Source organism: Symsagittifera roscoffensis, chromosome 7, assembly GCF_963678635.1.
Source record: "Symsagittifera roscoffensis chromosome 7, txSymRosc1.1, whole genome shotgun sequence".
Lineage (NCBI taxonomy): Eukaryota > Metazoa > Xenacoelomorpha > Acoela > Convolutidae > Symsagittifera > Symsagittifera roscoffensis.
The window spans coordinates 15540472-15559277 of NC_087068.1; the positions used below are offsets into that span (position 1 = coordinate 15540472).

General features: G+C 38.2%; 2 protein-coding genes across 4 annotated transcripts in view; one reads left to right on the forward strand and one right to left on the reverse strand.

Annotated features, from left to right (window-relative positions):
- LOC134851639 (innexin-7-like) overlaps positions 1-18806 on the reverse strand; it is a 73605-nt gene that overhangs the window by 26691 nt on the left and 28108 nt on the right. Inside the window, exons 5-6 of the mRNA XM_063867812.1 lie at positions 15936-16047; positions 4755-4963 (exon numbers count right to left, since the gene is read on the reverse strand). Of these exons, the coding sequence (XP_063723882.1) occupies positions 4755-4963; positions 15936-16047 (321 nt within the window). The remainder of the gene's footprint in view (positions 1-4754; positions 4964-15935; positions 16048-18806) is intronic.
- The window catches only part of LOC134851641 (uncharacterized), a 35157-nt gene continuing 22249 nt past the window's right edge, over positions 5899-18806 (forward strand). Inside the window, exons 1-4 of one of the 3 annotated variants that reach the window (XR_010164245.1) lie at positions 5899-6156; positions 7021-7176; positions 7742-8111; positions 8552-9048. Coding sequence is in view for 2 of the 3 variants with exons in the window: in XM_063867816.1 (XP_063723886.1) it covers positions 5915-6156; positions 7021-7176; positions 7753-8111; positions 8552-8856 (1062 nt within the window). In the remaining variant the exon portion in view is untranslated. Of the gene's footprint in view, positions 6157-7020; positions 7177-7741; positions 8112-8551; positions 9049-18806 lie in introns of those variants that run through there. The other 2 variants (XM_063867816.1, XM_063867817.1) reach the window with 2 other exon arrangements.

Below are 18806 nucleotides of genomic sequence, written 5' to 3' on the forward strand. Positions count from 1 at the left end.
CGCAAACATTTTACTCTTCCCATGATGATACTAGTGTAACCAATTATTGATCGCTTTGTGCAGAGAATTTGGGATAACTAATTTATCATCCATCCAAAAGCAATTTTCTTTACTGTGAAAATCATTTACAAATTTTGCTTAGTAACGGTTCATAGCTTCCGGGTCTTTTGATTTAATTAATTGATAAATAGCTTCCAGCTGAGGGTCTGACGAGTATTGCGATTCAATGAAGCGAAGATTGAATAACTCTGGTAATGCTCTGGATTTAGAAACAACTTTACAATTACGAGGAACTATAGACATAATGGTATGCGCCAGGTTAATGTTTCGCGACTACTTCCCACTAGAAGCGATTCAACCAAAATGCCCATAACATGGGAGGTTCCGCAATTTTAGCCGACCAAAATGGTTGAATTTCTAGTGGGTTTTCCCCCCACTTGGGCCTGTTGAGTGCGCCATGTGAAAAACGCTAATTCGATACTTGAATTAAGACTTCCAGAAAATGCAACTTGATTATAGCTTAGATCAAACGAGACAATGTTTTAGATAATAGCCGAAGGTGGCAAACATTTCGAAGGCCAAACACCTGCCAAAGATGTCTAGCCTTGAAATGAAATGCAATTATTGACAAAAGGAACTACCAAGAACTAAATAGACTTGGATAATTGATTTAGCACTATGACATTTGTTAGCCAAAAAATGCGACAAAGTTTTCATTTCCCCTCCCCTTTGAGAAAGTCCCCGATTGACTTCTATTCACTTTTTTCATGTGTTTCAATTAGAGTTTTTTTCATGAATCACTGATGCAAAATTGGTGAGGATAGTTTTTCGTATGTTTTCAGAAACAAATGTTTTTTTTTTTCAGAAACAAAGCTGCGTAAAATGAAACTTTTGTGGAATCTGACAAAAGTTTATTTTGAAATGAGAGTTTCAGACTGTTTATTTCATAGATTCAACAAAAATTTATTTATTTCAACAAAAATTTAGTTTGTTTGTTGAATACCGCTTTTCGGCGTCATTCAAGTACAGCGATGCAAATGAAAATGGTCTCCAACCTTCGATACTAAGTTGCTCTAGTACAGCCCCCACTCCGTTGTGGCTAGCGTCGCGCACTATCCAAATACCCTTATGTACATCAAAATGCCTAAGCTCCACGATATTCGCTACATGCCGTTTCAAAATTGCTAATACTTCCTGACACTCCGTTGTCCAGGTATATTCGTTTTTCTTGCTAAGTAACGGTCATAGCGGTGCTGGTGATTCCGCCAACGCTGGTAAGTTTTGTGCAGACTATGAAATGGCCCAATAAGCGAATTTAGTTGAGATAGTGTGCGAGGCGGTTTGAGTGCTTCGACTGGCTCCGTTTTCCGAATGAGCGGTTTGGGCGAAATTACATTTTGTTAGCTTCAATGACAATTTTTCTTTGTCTAACTTCCGTAGGATTTTTTCCACGGTTGATATACGTTCGATTTCCGAATCTTTTTAACAACTAAGATCTCATCGATAAACGCATGCGCCTGTGGATATTCCGAAAGGATGGAATCCATTACTCGTTGAAATTCCGCCGGCATTGTGGTTAGGCCATAGAATCCGGTTTTGAACCTATACGATCCGGTCAATTTTCCGCCTACTAATGAGAAATTACAAGGTAAGCTGGTATGTTAACTTAGCGGCCGTTGTCCCTACGCGTAGGTGAAATCCAAAGTCTTTCGCCCAATTTCTTTTCACTTATCGTTTGACCGACGGCGTTCATTAGTTGTTCAATGTTCGGCTTTAGGTATTTATTTTTTTGTACTTGCTTATTCAATTCACGTGCCTCCAGTGCGAGTTTTACCGAGTCGTCCTTCTTCACCGTGATTACAATCGGTGATACAAAAAATTTGTCTAAAGATTCTTCCAATTTTTCTATATGCCCTTGTTTAATTAGTTTATCAATCTCCCCGTCAACCTTCTCTTGCAGCGTGATTGGGATCCTTCGTTCCTTTTGTTGAATCGGTGTCAGATTAGCAAAAAAGTCAGCCTGCACTTTATAATTACGTATTTTTTTCCACACATTTAAAGAGATTAGTGAATTGCTTACTTGTAATCCTGCACTTCTCCAACTTGACGTCGTAGTCGTCGTCACCGGCTCTGTCCTGGATCGCCATCACTTCTTGACCCGGCTTTCTCTGGACTAACTGCAATCCTAAGAGGGTCAACTAGTCTCGTCCGATGATGGATGGTCGAGCTCCTCCAATTACCGTGATTACAGCAGTTGTACTCCAACCATTCGATGCCAGCTCCATTTTCATGAGATTATTGGATTATTCCCATAATCGCGATTTAAAATCCTTCAAATAACCTTCGTCCCCCGTTTCTTCCTATTCAAATCGTTCCTGACTATCCTGCCCCTTAATAATCCCGACCGATGAACTCCCACTATTGTTTTTCTTGGCCCGACAGTTCCGTTCAAAATGCCCATTTTTCCGGCAGAATTTGCCGGTCACATTCGTGGCAGCAAACTCGCTCATGTGTTCTCTCGTGAACCCGGGTTTGTCGCAATTATAGCACCTCCGGTCTCCCGTGTATTGCCCCTCGGTAAGATCCTCGGCCTTGCGTTTGGCCCCGTACTCTCCCCCGGTTACTTCGATATCTTCCTCAAATAGTTTCCTCCGATTCCGATTTGATTTGTATTCCGCCGCCTCCGGTACTGCTCGACGCTGTGCCTCCGGTCATAACGTAAGTTTTAGCGTATTTGTCCTCTCGATCGTAAGAGAGAGCGATCCGCCACGCTTCTTCCGGGGTTTTTGTGGCCCTGCACAACTCGTTTTGGGCCTCACGATTCGTCATATTAACGATGAAAACATCGCGTAACTCTCGTGACTCCTGTTCCCGAATGAAAAACGCGCCCCCAATCCACGAAGAACTGTATGAAATTCCTCCAATGATCCCCTGATTCTCCGCTTTCTCGACAACAGCTGAAATACTTCGTAGATTTAACTTCGTTCCTTTTTTAATTCCCCCTCCATCACATCGAGCACCCTCGGATAACGTTCGTCTCCCAATTCCAGATATGGTCTACGTTTGTGAACTTCCTCCTGTCCTTTCTCCCCCGGGCAAAGGTAAAAGTTCGAGATTAAGGTTTGTTCCCCCGCTAACCTGTTTTTTCCATCCACTTCTTCCGTCAACGCCGCTATCTGCGTGGCGTCCAGTATAAACCGCGTAGTAATAATTATTTGGATTTCTGGAATGTTTCGCGACTACTTCCCACTAGAAGCGATTCAACCAAAATGCCCATAACATGGGAGGTTCCGCAATTTTAGCCGACCAAAATGGTTGAATTTCTAGTGGGTTTTCCCCCCACTTGGGCCTGTTGAGTGCGCCATGTGAAAAACGCTAATTCGATACTTGAATTAAGACTTCCAGAAAATGCAACTTGATTATAGCTTAGATCAAACGAGACAATGTTTTAGATAATAGCCGAAGGTGTCAAACATTTCGAAGGCCAAACACCTGCCAAAGATGTCTAGCCTTGAAATGAAATGAAATTATTGACAAAAGGAACTACCAAGAACTAAATAGACTTGGATAATTGATTTAGCACTATGACATTTGTTAGCCAAAAAATGCGACAAAGTTTTCATTTCCCCTCCCCTTTGAGAAAGTCCCCGATTGACTTCTATTCACTTTTTTCATGTGTTTCAATTAGAGTTTTTTTCATGAATCACTGATGCAAAATTGGTGAGGATAGTTTTTCGTATGTTTTCAGAAACAAATGTTTTTTTTTCAGAAACAACGCTGCGTAAAATGAAACTTTTGTGGAATCTGACAAAAATTTATTTTGAAATGAGAGTTTTCAGACTGTTTATTTCATAGATTCCTCAGAAATATTACAAACATAGCAGGAGCTCAGTATTTTTTTAGTAATAAATACAAGATTTTGAGTTTTGCATTGACTAGTTTATGGCAAGCAAAGAATAACAACAGTTTTTTTTTGTGAATGAAAAAGACCAAACTTTCTACCAGCGGCTGCCAGGAAGCACGGGGATGACTAAGATTCTTTAAACCTTGGCAGAATGTCTCTGGATTTCTCCTGGCTAGGTAACCCGAGATTTTGTAATGAAATATTACCGGTTTATCTGAGAAAATATGTTAGACCGCTCTCATATTCTGCAGCTTTATTTTTGAGAAGTCATAAATTTCTGAAACATTACAAAAAACTGTATTCAATAGTTTAGTATCAATCTTCATGGACAAAAAATATATATATTAACACTAACAAGCAGAAAACTTGAGATGGAGGAAAATAACGAGGAACAGTTTTGGGGGTTGAAGCCTAGTTTTTAAGCCGATGAGTAATGCAAGTAAAAGGGAAGATAGGGAAGATTTCCCTTTCAAGATTTTGAAAGCAGGATCAACCAAGGAGCCTTTTTTTACTAAATCCGATTTGAACCCATCGGCTTCAAGATTTTTTGTGACTTGTTGAGTGCGGGGGGGGGGGGGGGCTTGTCGAACAGATGAACGCATTGTTTTTGGTCGAAAAATCCAAAGCGAAGTTCGAGCTCTCTTTTGCACAAATCTAACCGGAGTGGATTAAAGGAGAAGAAAATGAGCGGAGGGCAAATATTTTCCATTTTTGAACCCCCTTTTTTGGCTTCTCCCGTTGTCTGTCCTCTCGAGGTCTCAGACTTTGATGCTCTGATTGTAAGTTTTTTTAATGTTTTACTGGAAAACATCCTATGTCGGTCCCTGAATTCAAAAATTTCGTCTCTCACCGAACATGTTGATGACAGTCATGATGAGTACGAACATAATCCACATCCAGAGAAAGAGGAATATCTTCTCGTTGAACAGATTCAAAGGCAGCACACACTGCACATTGTATGTGAGCAGTTCCCCCACCGACCGCACTTCGAACTCACACATGGTGATGCGTGGGAACTTGGGCGACAGTTCGAGGGAGGAGTTGTCGTGCGCCAGGCTCCTAAAAACAATAAATCATTGAAAGCTACTTCAGAAGATCTAATAGAAATTCTAGACAGGAGATATATACTGATTAGATCAAGGCTTTGACATGCTTGGTTCTACAAAAAAATTAGAGCAAAAATGTTATAATGGATCAAACATTGGCAGCTTTCCCGGATCCCTATAGTTATACCCCTTGTAACCTATTCCAAAGCAGGGGAAATTCGTTGTTAGGTACAAAGTTTGCTTATGCTAATATGCTAAATCGCTTTATCAATTATTCATTGGGTTGGATGTTCGTTACTAGATATCAGAGGGTATTAGTTAAGAAAATATTTTTGTCAATTAAAATTTGGTTGATAGTCTGGACATTTTAGATCGATAATCAGGTCCTTTCTTATGGCGCATTTTTGAAACAAACTAGATCCAGCACTGCTCTGTTTTTTTCCAAATCAGTTGTTAGGTTCAATAGTCTTCTGATATGTTAAACAGATGGATTCGTTTATTTTAGCTGTGGATATTGGTCGTTGTGTAATATAGGCGGGGATTGTTCACATGGACCAGTTTTCTACCTTTACAGGTTTTCGCAAATTTTATGACCAGCAGAAGACTACAATGAAACAATCTCTGGACCATTTCATCAATATGAGCATGCTAACCGATCAGTGCATAAGTTGCACATCATTATTGTACTCACTATGTGAGATTTTACTCAAAAAATGACTTATCTTTTTTTCCAGTTTTTTCGAATAATTTCTAAATCAGAGTTTTCATTATTTTGATGATGAAGCAAGAAGTGTTCGAACAAGCAGCCGACGTTGTTCTTTTCGCAAATGGCGATATATCTCTGAAATCATCACTAACCGGTTTATTTTTAGTTATCATAAGTTACGGATTGCAAATGGGAAATGTTTTTATTCATAACACCACAAAAGAATGTCAATTTTCAGAAGATGGCAACGTTTTTGGTATGAAGAAACAATCGGCTGTGTGTGCGTTGAACTTAACAAAACTTGACAAAGTCGCTTCAAATGAAGTATCTTTGCATATGGAGGGTTTCGAAAGAAATTTAAGAGTGCTCTTTGACGAAAGTCCAGAGAGTCGAATAGCGATGGATGGGGTGAAGGGCACTGGTTGGCGAGGATGCAAAAATAGAAGTTCTGGTTTAGGAGACAACGTGACTGATCCAGATTACCATGGTTGGAAATACAGGTAAGATTTCATCCCAATTGATTAATTTGGTGATTAGTTCAATGAAGTTGGCAATTTAGTTTGTCTCAAAATATTTGTTTGCTACCAAAAGTTTTGGATCAAGTTAACATCCTCTCTCATAAATCAACCAAGTTAAGATCTTCCTCCGCAAAATTTGAATTGTAAAATGCTGCAATATTTGAATGTTAATGCTGGATTCTTATGAGCGAAAAATTTCAGCTTAAAATAAAGTTAAAAAGCTTGAAGGGGGAGGAGCATTACGATTCCTATAGGTGTTTCATTTTGCGTAGCATATTATTATGCTTCAGTGCAGGGGCGGATCTAGGATTTTCTCGAGGGGCGGGGGCGGATTTTCAAAAAATTTTCCAAAATTTTGACGACCTTTTTTTTTTTTAGGTCGACCAAATTGATTTTTCGAGCTCTCCCAAAGCACTGTTTTGCCCCTACTTTGGCAAAATGTTCTGCGCCGCAGGCAAATTTTTGAAAAAACAGTCAAAAAAGCCGTTTTTGGGCAATTTTTGAAAAATGTTGACAAAAAAATTGCGTTTTTTTTGGCGCGCGCTCCCCCTCAAAGTTAGTATATATTGGCGCCAAAGGCGCCTTTAGAAAAATTTTAGGGTCGGTCGGCCAAAAATGGATTTCTGAAAAAATATCAAAGGGGGGACCCTTTGGGTCGGCAGGGGGTCGAATCCCTGAGGGGGGGGGGCGTCCGCCCCCCCCCCCCCCGCCCCCCCCCTAAATCCGCCCCTGCTTCAGTGTAGGCTGATTCTTCGTCTTTATTCCGCGAACTCTCAAAAACCTGTCGCAGAATCCACAATTTTTTGGTCCATTATTCTGATTTAAAACTGCTTTTGATGCTTGTAGTTTGTGTCCTCATATGGCGTGTGAAGTGGCAACAGTGACAGTGGAATTAGTGGACTGTGAAAATCTATGGAGGGCGAAAGACATGACCAACTTAGGGTACAATGTCAGGACATACTCCTCAGCAGAAGACACGAGGAAAAAGAAATACAGTCCCAAGTTTGAATAAATCTTTAAATTGATATTTTTCGTTTCAGCTACAACAGTTTTTCTCTTATTTAGAATGATAAGTTTTGTCAAAATCGAAATATTGAAAAAAATTAAGAAGAGTTTTCTAAAAACTTATTTTTTAGGTACCCGTGAAATCTTTTTTGTTTCTAAAGCTCAATTGAGGCTGGACTGCAAAAATCACAAAAATTTATACTTCAAAAACGTTAGAACATCAAAAATGTTTAGGAGCAGGGGCGGATTTAGGGGCGGGGGGGGGGGGGGGGGGGGGTAGGCAAACATTTTCAAAAAGTGCCTGAAAACGTTTTTTTTTTGGCCTGTTCTTTTTTTCAAAACGCGGCGCAAAAAATTTGGCGCAACCAGGGTCTTTTAAGTACAAAAAAAGTCGACAAACTTTCGAATAAATTTTGAAAATCCGCGACCCCCCACCCCCCCCCCCCCCTTGAGAAAATCTTAGATCCGCCTCTGATTAGGAGCTATCTGAGAACAAAAAAAATCTCTAATTTTTTTAAAATGTAATTCCAAAATAAGAAGGAAACGTCTTCTGATGTTTTAGCATTGTTTAAGGCTAGAGAACTCCCGTCTCATCGAAGCTCTGACAGCTGACCAATTTGACGAGAAAACAAAACAAGTTTTTATGGAACCAGGCGACACAAAAACACTCAGTTGCCGAATCAAGAAAGACCTTCTCGGCTCACAGACAGTTCACGAGAACGATCCAGTCTATTTCTACTTCGTCACTCCCGAAGGACGAAGAATTGATCATGGTTTAACGAACTCAAAATATTCGATTGAAGGCGCCTCTTTGAAACTTAAAGACATTCAAGAAAGAGACATAGGGGTGTATTATTGCGTCGTGGAGTTGAAGGATTCTGTAATTTTGGGAACGAGGTTTAATGTGAGAATCAGAAGCTGTCATGATACAGGTTGGGGTCTTTTTTCCGCTTAAAATTAACAAAAAAAACTCTAAATTTTTTAAAATAAAGAATATTAAAAAAATATATATATAAAAACTCCAAAATGACTATTATAAAAATAAGAAATATAAAATAAATAAAAAACAATAACAAAAAATTAAAAATATGGAAATTCTGAAATCTGAAAGTGACATATGAAAATCTGTACCAATCATAGAAAGTAAAAATAATAACGAAGAAAGGCGACTTAAAAATTTTTCGAAGCCTCGGTTTTATTGTATGTCTTTCTTAAACACTTCATCCATAATTGAACCGAAATTCTACCAGTAAAAAATTCAACTTGCATAATAACGTATTTTCACTTTCTCAATTGATAAGAACATGATGAAAATTGTGAAAACACTGGGCGAAAATAATAGAGTGGTACAATGACCCGAAAAAAACCCTAGGTTGCAGTGGAACTGATGTTTGCACCCATCTTAAAAGGTCAAGTGGAATCACAGATTACATATGCATACCGCTGGACTTCTTCGAGCCAGATACAATAGCGATTGGATATATGACGCCGCTTTGGATGAGAATTACTTTCTGGGTTTTGCTGTGCCTGTTTTTGGCTGCTAATCTAGTCGGGAGTTTTTACTATGTCGCTGCTATGAAAGGGTTTCTAGGAACAGAAAAGCGTCAAAAACGACATCACAAATCGAAGAAAAAAGAAAAAAAAGATTCAAAAAACTACAATGAAACCGAGCTGTAACACTTGGAAGTTGAATGAAAATGCCATAAAACTACTACGAAAAACTGAAGAACGTTTTGTGGTGAAAATTTTTATAACTTCTGTTCACATATTTAATCAGTCTTCGCTAATTGAATACAAAATTAGAAAAAAGAACAATTTGTTATTTTTGGGTTATCGTTTGCATTTGCCATCTTGCTAGTTTATTTCTATGATAGAAAAAAACAGACAAATTGTTAATTTTTTCATCAGCGAACCTAAGGCTAACCTTGAAGCTATTTAGTCAGAAGTCATGAAAGAAATTATTAAACATGTGTTTAGGTCTACCGATCCCGTTTTGTTGTTTTTTTTTTCAATGAAAGTGAGTGGAAAATAAAAACGCTTAACTTTTTTTATGTTGTTTGCAGAATTATGAAGCCTAAGTTAAGAAACATTTCGAATATCAGAGAAGAGCCCTGAAAATTACCACTCCTTTTAAACCCGACGCGCAGTGCCAAAATCTGAATAACTCAATTTTCGACCAAGTTTGAAATTCTGAGTCAGATTAATTCGTACCTTACGCTTTGAATACGTTCGCCTGCATGTAATTTTAAGTTTAAAGTGATATATTTCGCAACTATTTTCAAAGGCGATTGGTACCGTTACTTTTTTTGAAAATTGGAACAATAAGTAACAATCGGGTCATTCCCTTATAGCTGTTTGGTAGCTTATGACTTGGCGGTAACATAGCCAAGCATATTCCGGGCTGGTGAATTAATATGATTAGATCCGGACCTATGATTTTTTCTCAAGAATAATTCCAAGCATTCCATCAAGTTTTTTTAATTCCACCAAATACATAACTGAGCTCTCCTTAAACCCCAATGAGGCGCTAAATAGGCAAAATTGTTTTTTATTTGCTGTTTTTGGGCCAATTTTGAATTCTTTTCAATGCGTCTGATTAATCTTGCTTTCAGAATATTTCTACGGTGTCCGAAAACAGAAGTCGTAAATCAGTTCCAAAGGGTGTAGTGAGGTGTATTAAGTAATTTATGCTTATTAAGTAATAAGTATTAAATTGTTATTGTATAAATTACGCGTTTAGTCATTGGCGCTGGTGACGAAAAAGAATTAAAGTTGTTCTTTTACGTTTTCTTTGTTGACAATAGACATTATCACACCTCCAATGAGTATACTTCTACGTGAGGCAGTCACAAACGCAATCGAGTTACTGTGGACTAGATGCGGACCGACTCAGGAGCCGCCGGTACCTTGGCAAGATTGGGCGCAAAAATTCCAACTCGTCGTAATTGCCATGGAAGAGATAGACATTGACTATATATTTGCAGCAAATACGCTACCGGAGAATGTGTACCCTTGGAAGAACCTATTGGGACGGAAGAAGCTCAACTGTAGATTTAACCTCTTCGGGATAAAACAACGTGAAAACTAGGGGATTGAACAGTTTTATGGAGCATTAAGTGATCTATCCCGAGGGTGTGACTTTGGCCCGAAAGAGGAGTCTTTAGTTTGGGATGTGTTTATATTCAATATGCGAAATGAAGAATTTCGGAACAATTTTCCCAATCGACAAATTTGAGTTTACTCAGTACAAAACGAATATAATGAAAAATTGTAATGAAGAGAAGTGTGATTAGGAGTTTGGCGTTATCGCGATACGAACGGCGTGGGACAAAACTGGTAACAAAATAGAAAATTGTTCAAATGGGGAAAAACCCTTGCAAACTGAATTTCTCGTCAGATTGCACTAGCCTGGTGGGTGTCTTTCATCTAGCTGACAAAATTACACGAGCTCAAAACTCAGGACAGATTTATAAAGAATCGTTCGGTCCCGGGACATTTGAAAAATGCATTCTTTAGTGCGACTGATGGCACGGTCAAAATAATCGGAAGAATCCTCATCGATATTAGGTCCGAAGGATGATTAGCAAAAAGCGCGGAACTGTTTATTACCAGAGACGGCCAATCAATAATCATTGGAAAAATGTCGAACCGCATTTGGGAATCGAAGTTTGGCAGAAACCGATGGCATAGTCGGTCAACGAAGTTGAGCAAGGGATTGATTGCTTGGAAATAAAATACCCTCCAATCCAACGTAATTTCTTTAAGTATTTTTTGCCGATTTTTAACGATTTGTTTGAACAAAAGAGAGTAATACAAAACGCAAATTGTGAACGCATTTTCACGAATCGCAGCGTCCGATACAGGTTAGGGGCAAACGGGTACCGTTCACATATTGCCTCAAATGGAGGATACAATTGGCATATTGCTAAAAGAGGGCCACCTTGTGAAATTGGGAAATTGTACAGAAAATTGTTTTGTTTTACCGATGGTTGCACCGGATCAGTGAAATTAGCGTTGAACTCGAAATTAATAAATGAACAAATTTTTATCAGAATTGCTTTGAGATGCCCAACAAAAATGAATTGGTTGATAACGTAACTTTAGCTGTTAGTGGAAACACCATTGATCCCATGTGGTCGTCAACCTGATGTACGCGCATTCTCAGAGCGAAACTACCAGCCGGCAATGTAATTTTAGTATTGTTGGTGACAACTCAACAGGAACACACCGGATCAAAGCGGGGTTATATGGTTTGGGGATATGCCTAACGACTTCCAAGGGGTTATGGATTCTTTGTTGGGCCACTTACCAGGTGTGCACGTAGATTTAGATGTTTAGATGATATACTCATTACAACCCCGAGTTCCAAAGAACGTCAATCTATAAAAAATTAGAGTGGTTGGGATTTTTTTATTCACTAAATTTACCGTACCGGTAGAATGAAGAAATGAGTCTATCATAAAAATGAAACAACCGGAAAATAAAACGGATATTAGGTCATTGATTGGCCCCATTAATCAGTTCATTAGGTTCATACTCAGTCTTGACGCTACCACTGAACAGTTCAGGAGTTTAATGAAAAAACATTCCCGTTTTGAAAAGAGAGTAGTCCATGAAAAGGCATTTCAGCAGATGACAGAAATCGTGGATGATTTTGTCCAAAATCATGATTTTGACGTTCAAAAACTAACTAGAGTGAAATGTGACGCCTCGAAACAGGGCCTGGGGACTGTATTAGAGCAATTACACGAAGATGGATGGAAAGCCGTTTAGTATGCACCCAGGTTTCTGAACGGTGCAGAGTTAAAGTAAATTTTTAATATTTAAGAACTTTTAGCAGTCGTTTGGGCAATGCCTCATCACCAAAATTATATATTTGGTGCTCCATTGAAAATAATAACAGATCAAAAAGCATTGTAATTGTGTTTATCAGGTGAGAAAAACACAAAACAACCCAAGCTCGGTTAGTACAGTGGGTAGACCAGCTGTTACATTTTGACGACGAAATTGAACATATTCCACCAAAAGAATATGCGATTGGTAGTTACTTTGTTTAGGCACCCAGTGAGAGCAGCCACGAAAATGTCAGATCTTGACAATACATTGGTAGTACCACAACATATTGCAACTAGTACGCTGCTCTAACCAATGGCTAGAATAAACACCGCTGAGAATGATCGAAATCATGAGGTAATATGCAGCACAAAAATGGAGCGAAATTTATTTCATCGAAAATGGTAGAAGACCCAAAAGTTACCCGCCATTATTGTCCAAGGGACTAATTCGCCGAGATAGCCGTCCGCTGAATCAACTTTGATTTCACCGGAAATGTTTCCGTTTACCTTGATTGAGTGGCCAGAGTTTGTTGCAATTCTCACTAAAGCAGACAAAATAATAAATTTTATTGTTGAAGCATTACAATCAAATAAATTAAACTAGATTCGAGACTTAGACCCTTATTTTACCAATTATCTCGACAAGCTGTACGCATCAAACGATATAATAGCAGATAAGATGGTGATGCCGCCGCAATTAAGGGCCTTAACTATGATGAGGAAAATGAAGGAAGCGGCAAATAGTTACTTTTGGTGACCTCATATGATCCGTCAAATTCAACTGACGGCCGCGAATAGTCGAGACTGCATCAAATACGGTAGGAAATTGAAATCGGTCATTCCCTAGGGGAAGTTACAAAAATTGATCTGCTAGAGGAACCAAATCAAGAAACTAGTTAGATTTCCTGGATTGTTGCCGTCGTTTTCGGGTGGTAATTTTTTCATAATTATGTGCGTGGCTAGATTTTCTAAGAAAACTTCAATCCAAATTACTACCAGCTCAATGGCTTGGGTATTTTTGGAAAATATGAAGAACTATATTACGTTGCACGCAATACCGTGAGTAATCTGGACAGACCAAATATCGGTACTCATCTCGAAACCCATCGATGACTTCTGCGCGAAAAACATTATTCGGTTGATATTCGCACCGGTGGGTAACCACGAGCCAACAGGGCTTGTAGAGCGGTGTATTCGAACAATACGCAACACCTCAAGCCAAGCTCTTTCCAAAAATCAAAGTTGGCTCTTAAAACGGCACTTGTTTAGTTTTCGAACAACTGTCCACCAGTCAATGGGAGTTTTGCTATTCGAAAACCATTTTGGCCGGAAGTCAAATACTTTTGGCATACGGGCCCTAAACTTGCGTCCTCAAATAATTTGTCTTGGATAAATGTGTTATGTTCCTTACATAAGGATAAGAAGATATTTCCGGCCCAAGTAATGCCGAATTACACATTACCGGACGATGAGAGTACAATGGGAACATATGACCGGATATGAGGGAAACCTCATACGTCTCGACGACCACACAGTATTGTACCAACTGTTACAGTTGGGGGGCAAGTGGACGCACCTAGTGATCAGAGGAAGGCAGATAAAGGAATCACAAGACCTTCCAAACGAGTCGTTAAAAGCAACGACCAAGAATGCGGACAATTCAACTGAAGTGGCAGGATCAGTGGATAATCCGAGCGTTATCGACTGTTCTTCGGACGGATTATTGTCGGTAGAAAACTCAATAGGAAACCAGAAAAGGAAATCGGCTTCCGAGCTGGATCCTGCAATTTATAGCTTTCGAAGGTTTGAGGAAAAATCCCGTACTCTAGCTCCGAAAAAAATAGCGGAATAAGAATGGACATCGAAAGAGGAGTGAAGGAGCACAGTTGCCAAGATGAAGTGAACTAAAATTGCCAAACGGCTAACGAGTCCTCGGTATTGGGTGTTCAAGATGGGTAACAAGTCCTCGCAAAGAATCGGAGGGGTTAACTGCAACGCCCGAACCAGTTAAGATGTAGTGTCTTAGCTCGCCACCAAAAGACACACCGACGAGCCGGAGAAAACGAGAAGTCCACTAGCTGGAACCCCAAAGCCAATAGTACGACCTACTACGAGACCGCAAACCACCGAAATTTCTGACGGAGCAATTTTCACCAGTAAGGATACAGCGGATGCTAGAACTATTAACGTAACCCAGACGAAATACAGCTCGGAGGACGAGGGCACTAAGTTGCCAAAAAGAGGCCCCAGGGTTGTCATATAAAACGACTAACCAATCCAGGGGAGCGAGCCATTGTGGAGACAGATGAGCCCGAAAGAAAGAAAAAATAGTGACTCCGAAGAAGATCCCGAGTCCTAAAAAAGTAACGCAGAGGACAAATACTTTGACCGAGAGATATGTCGTTTTTAATAAGGAGCGGATAACGTTCAGGACGATATCAGCTATTAGGAAAAACCGTTCTTGGGACATTTCGTCGATGTACTAGACAAGCAACGTAGGATCAACAAGAAATCGAAGGGAATAGTGCTAGTAACTGATTCGCAATGGAACACGATCGATGAATTCCGCCTACCGTCACTTCATCAAAGACTTGAGTCGCCTATTCGCAATAGTCGGAAGAACCCGGGGTTGGATGAAATGGTCGAAGCGGCTCAGGCTGAAATCCAGCGGACTAGGTAAGCCATTGACAAAATGGGTCGAGAGTTGCTCAACAGAGTTCTGTCGGAGGGTGATAATAGCCCAACACAGAGCGCTCGGCGAGTCAAGTTTGGAGTCGTACCGGAAACGGTTGAATCAGGGTCTGAAGGAACAGTTTGATTAGACCTAACACCAGTGGCAACCATGCCGGCCGCGTTAGTGACCAATCAACATGTGGTAATACCATAATTGTCATCACCGCTCTCCGAGTAGACGTCGATGGAAGCAGATCCCACGGTGATATTGATTCGCCGATCAAAGAGCAATTAGGTTACGACCGCGAAGAGCCTTCAGCAATCATACAAGGAGTTGCGGATATAACCAGTGTGAGTGGGGATTTGAGTAGGCCGATGGTGACAGATGATTAGAATATCACGGACGAGTTATCAGCAATAGGTATGACCGAGGAAGAACATCGTCAGATTTCAGGGAAGTTGGAGAGCCTGTGAACTCCTTGACTCTTTGACTGTGAACTCCTTGAAACAACATTGACTACTTAAGACTTGCCTTGTTAGGGCAAAAAGTGACAGAATCTTATTAACAGACATTTTGAATGAAGGGTAAAAAGTACTTATATGTTATTGGAGCAGTAAATTGATTGCTCAACATTTCAAATTAATGAAGGGGGAGTGTAATGAGATATATAAGGTAATGCTTCTTACGTATATAATGTAATCTTATGCTTATTACGTATTATGTATTACATTTTTATCGTATGGTACCAAGGGTAGTCGTAAACTATGCATTTAGCTATTGGCGCTGGTGACGAAAAAGAATTAAAGTTGTTCTTGTACGTTTTCTTTGTTAACAATGTACATTCTTACACCTCCAATGAGTTTACTTCTACAAAAGGGCATCCTTTGGTTGCAGCAGCCGGGTGTGTCAAATTCCTTAAAGAAGAACACACATTCCACCTCCTAAAATGGCTGCTGTCAGCAGCTGTTCCATTCAAGCTTAACAAGTTAAAAGTTAACATGTTTCAACGGTAAAAAAAAAAGTTTTGCGCTAAAGAGTTTTCTGGAACAGCTTCGATGCAATTTTCTCTAACAAATTCGATTTTTAAACTTTTTTGTATTCTGTAAAATCGGTGTGTTGGCTCTGTGAGCTACGGATTATTAGAGCCATTATTATTTTTAAAAGCCCATCATACAAGTCTTAATGCACCTACATTTGTGACTCCGCGAAAATTGCTTTCTCTTTGCGAGCTAGGGAAACATACTTACTCTAGCACCTTGATGGCGTATGACTCTGTGAATATGCTTCTGTAGTACGAGAACAGTGATGACTCAGTCGACCCCATCAGGAAAGTGTCGATCCAGTAAATCTGCAGCACACCTGCAATACAAACACGCAATGCGAACCATTTTAAGTGTGAATTTTTATGTCAAAAACAATAACAAGAAGAGTTCAGGCGTTCTTCAATTTGCTATTGTTATAAAATGAATTCGGATTTTTTGGTGATTGATTAGGTAAACATACGAAAGAGACGAAAAACTTTTTTTCATAAAATTCATACTTTGTGATAACATTTATGACTAGAGCTGTAGTTTGAGAAAACTATTCTTGATGATTTGTCTGGAATCAAGAGCTGAATGTAATTGATTACTGATTCTTGGATGGATTTCCAATTTATTAACCTAATAACATACTGCCCGTGTTCCAACAATAGCAATCTAGGGTTCATGTTAACTATTTGAACCCTTTTGCAAAAGGGGCTAATTTGTTTCAAGGTAGAAAATTTGAATATGCTTTACTGTTCAATTCTTTCTTAATAGATGGGTAATGTCGTTACAAGTTATCATAGGCGGCAAACATTTAACAAGATCCCAATCTAGACTTATCAATGATGATGTAACGTAGTTCGAGACTTAACTAACAATGATGAGATAACATAGTTTGAGACTTACCTAACAATGATGAGGTAACATAGTTTGAGATTTACAAATGATGATGTGACATAGTTTGAGACTTACCTAACAATGATTATGTAACATAGTTTGAGATTTACCAATGATGATGTAACGTAGTTTGAGACTTACCAATGATAATGTAACATAGTTTGAGACTTACCTAACAATGATTATGTAACATAGTTTGAGATTTACCTAACAATGATTATGTAACATAGTTTGAGACTTACCTAACAATGATTATGTAACATAGTTTGAGATTTACAAATGATGATGTGACATAGTTAGAGACTTACCAATGATAATGAAACATAGTTTGAGACTTACCTAACAATGATTATGTAACATAGTTTGAGATTTACCAATGATGATGTAACTTAGTTTGAGACTTACCAATGATAATGTAACATAGTTTGAGACTTACCTAACAATGATTATGTAACATAGTTTGAGATTTACCTAACAATGATAATGTAACATAGTTTGAAACTTACCTAACAATGATTATGTAACATAGTTTGAGATTTACAAATGATGATGTGACATAGTTAGAGACTTACCAATGATAATGTAACATAGTTTTAGACTTACCTAACAATGATTATGTAACATAGTTTGAGATTTACCAATGATGATGTAACATAGTTTGAGACTTGCCAATGATAATTTAACATAGTTTGAGACTTACCTAACCATGATGAGGTAACATAGTTTGAGATTTACAAATGATGATGTGACATAGTCAGAGACTTACCAATGATAATGTAACATAGTTTGAGACTTACAAATGATGATGTGACATAGTTAGAGACTTACCAATGATAATGTAACATAGTTTGAGACTTACCTAACAATGATTATGTAACATTGTTTGAGATTTACCAATGATGATGTAACATAGTTTGAGACTTACCAATGATAATGTAACATAGTTTGAGACTTACCTAACAATGATGAGGTAACATAGTTTGAGATTTACAAATGATGATGTGACATAGTTAGAGACTTACCAATGATAATGTAACATAGTTTGAGACTTACCTAACAATGATTATGTAACATAGTTTGAGATTTACCAATGATGATGTAACATAGTTTGAGACATACCAATGATAAAGTAACATAGTTTGTGACTTACCTAACAATGATTAAGTAACATAGTTTGAGATTTACAAATGATGATTTGACATAGTCAGAGACATAACAATGATAATGTAACATAGTTTGAGACTTACCAATGATGATGTAACATAGTTTGAGATCTACCAATGATGATGTAACATAGTTTGAGACTTCCCAATGATAATGTAACATAGTTTGTGACTTACCTAACCATGATGAGGTAACATAGTTTGAGATTTACAAATGATGATGTGACATACTTAGAGACTTACCAATGATACTGTAAGATAGTTTGAGACTTACCTAACAATGATGATATAACATAGTTTGAGATTTAACAATGATGATGTAACATAGTTTGAGACTTACCAATGATAATGTAACATAGTTTGAGACTTAGCTAACAATGATGAGGTAACATAGTTTGAGATTTACAAATGATGATGTGACATAGTTAGAGACTTACCAATGATAATGTAACATAGTTTGAGACTTACCTAACAATTATTATGTAACATAGTTTGAGATTTACCAATAATGATGTAACATAGTTTGAGACTTACCAATGATAATTTAATATAGTTTTAGATTTACCTAACAATGATTAAGTTACATGGTTTAAGATTTACAAATGATGATGTGACATAGTCAGAGACTTACCAATGATAATGTAACATAGTTTGAAACTTACCAATGATGATGTAACATAGTTTGAGATTTACCAATGATGATGTAACATAATTTGAGACTTCCCAGTGATAATGTAACATAGTTTGAGACTTACCTAACCATGATGAGGTAACATAGTTTGAGATTTACAAATGATGATGTGACATAGTTAGAGACTTACCAATGATACTGTAACATAGTTTGAGACTTACCTAACAATGATGATATAACATAGTTTGAGACATACCAATGATAATGTAACATAGTATGAGACTTACCTAACAATGATTATGTAACATAGTTTGATATTTACAAATGATGATGTAACATAGTTTGAGACTTACCAATGATAATGTAACATAGTTTGAGACTTAGCTAACAATGATGAGGTAA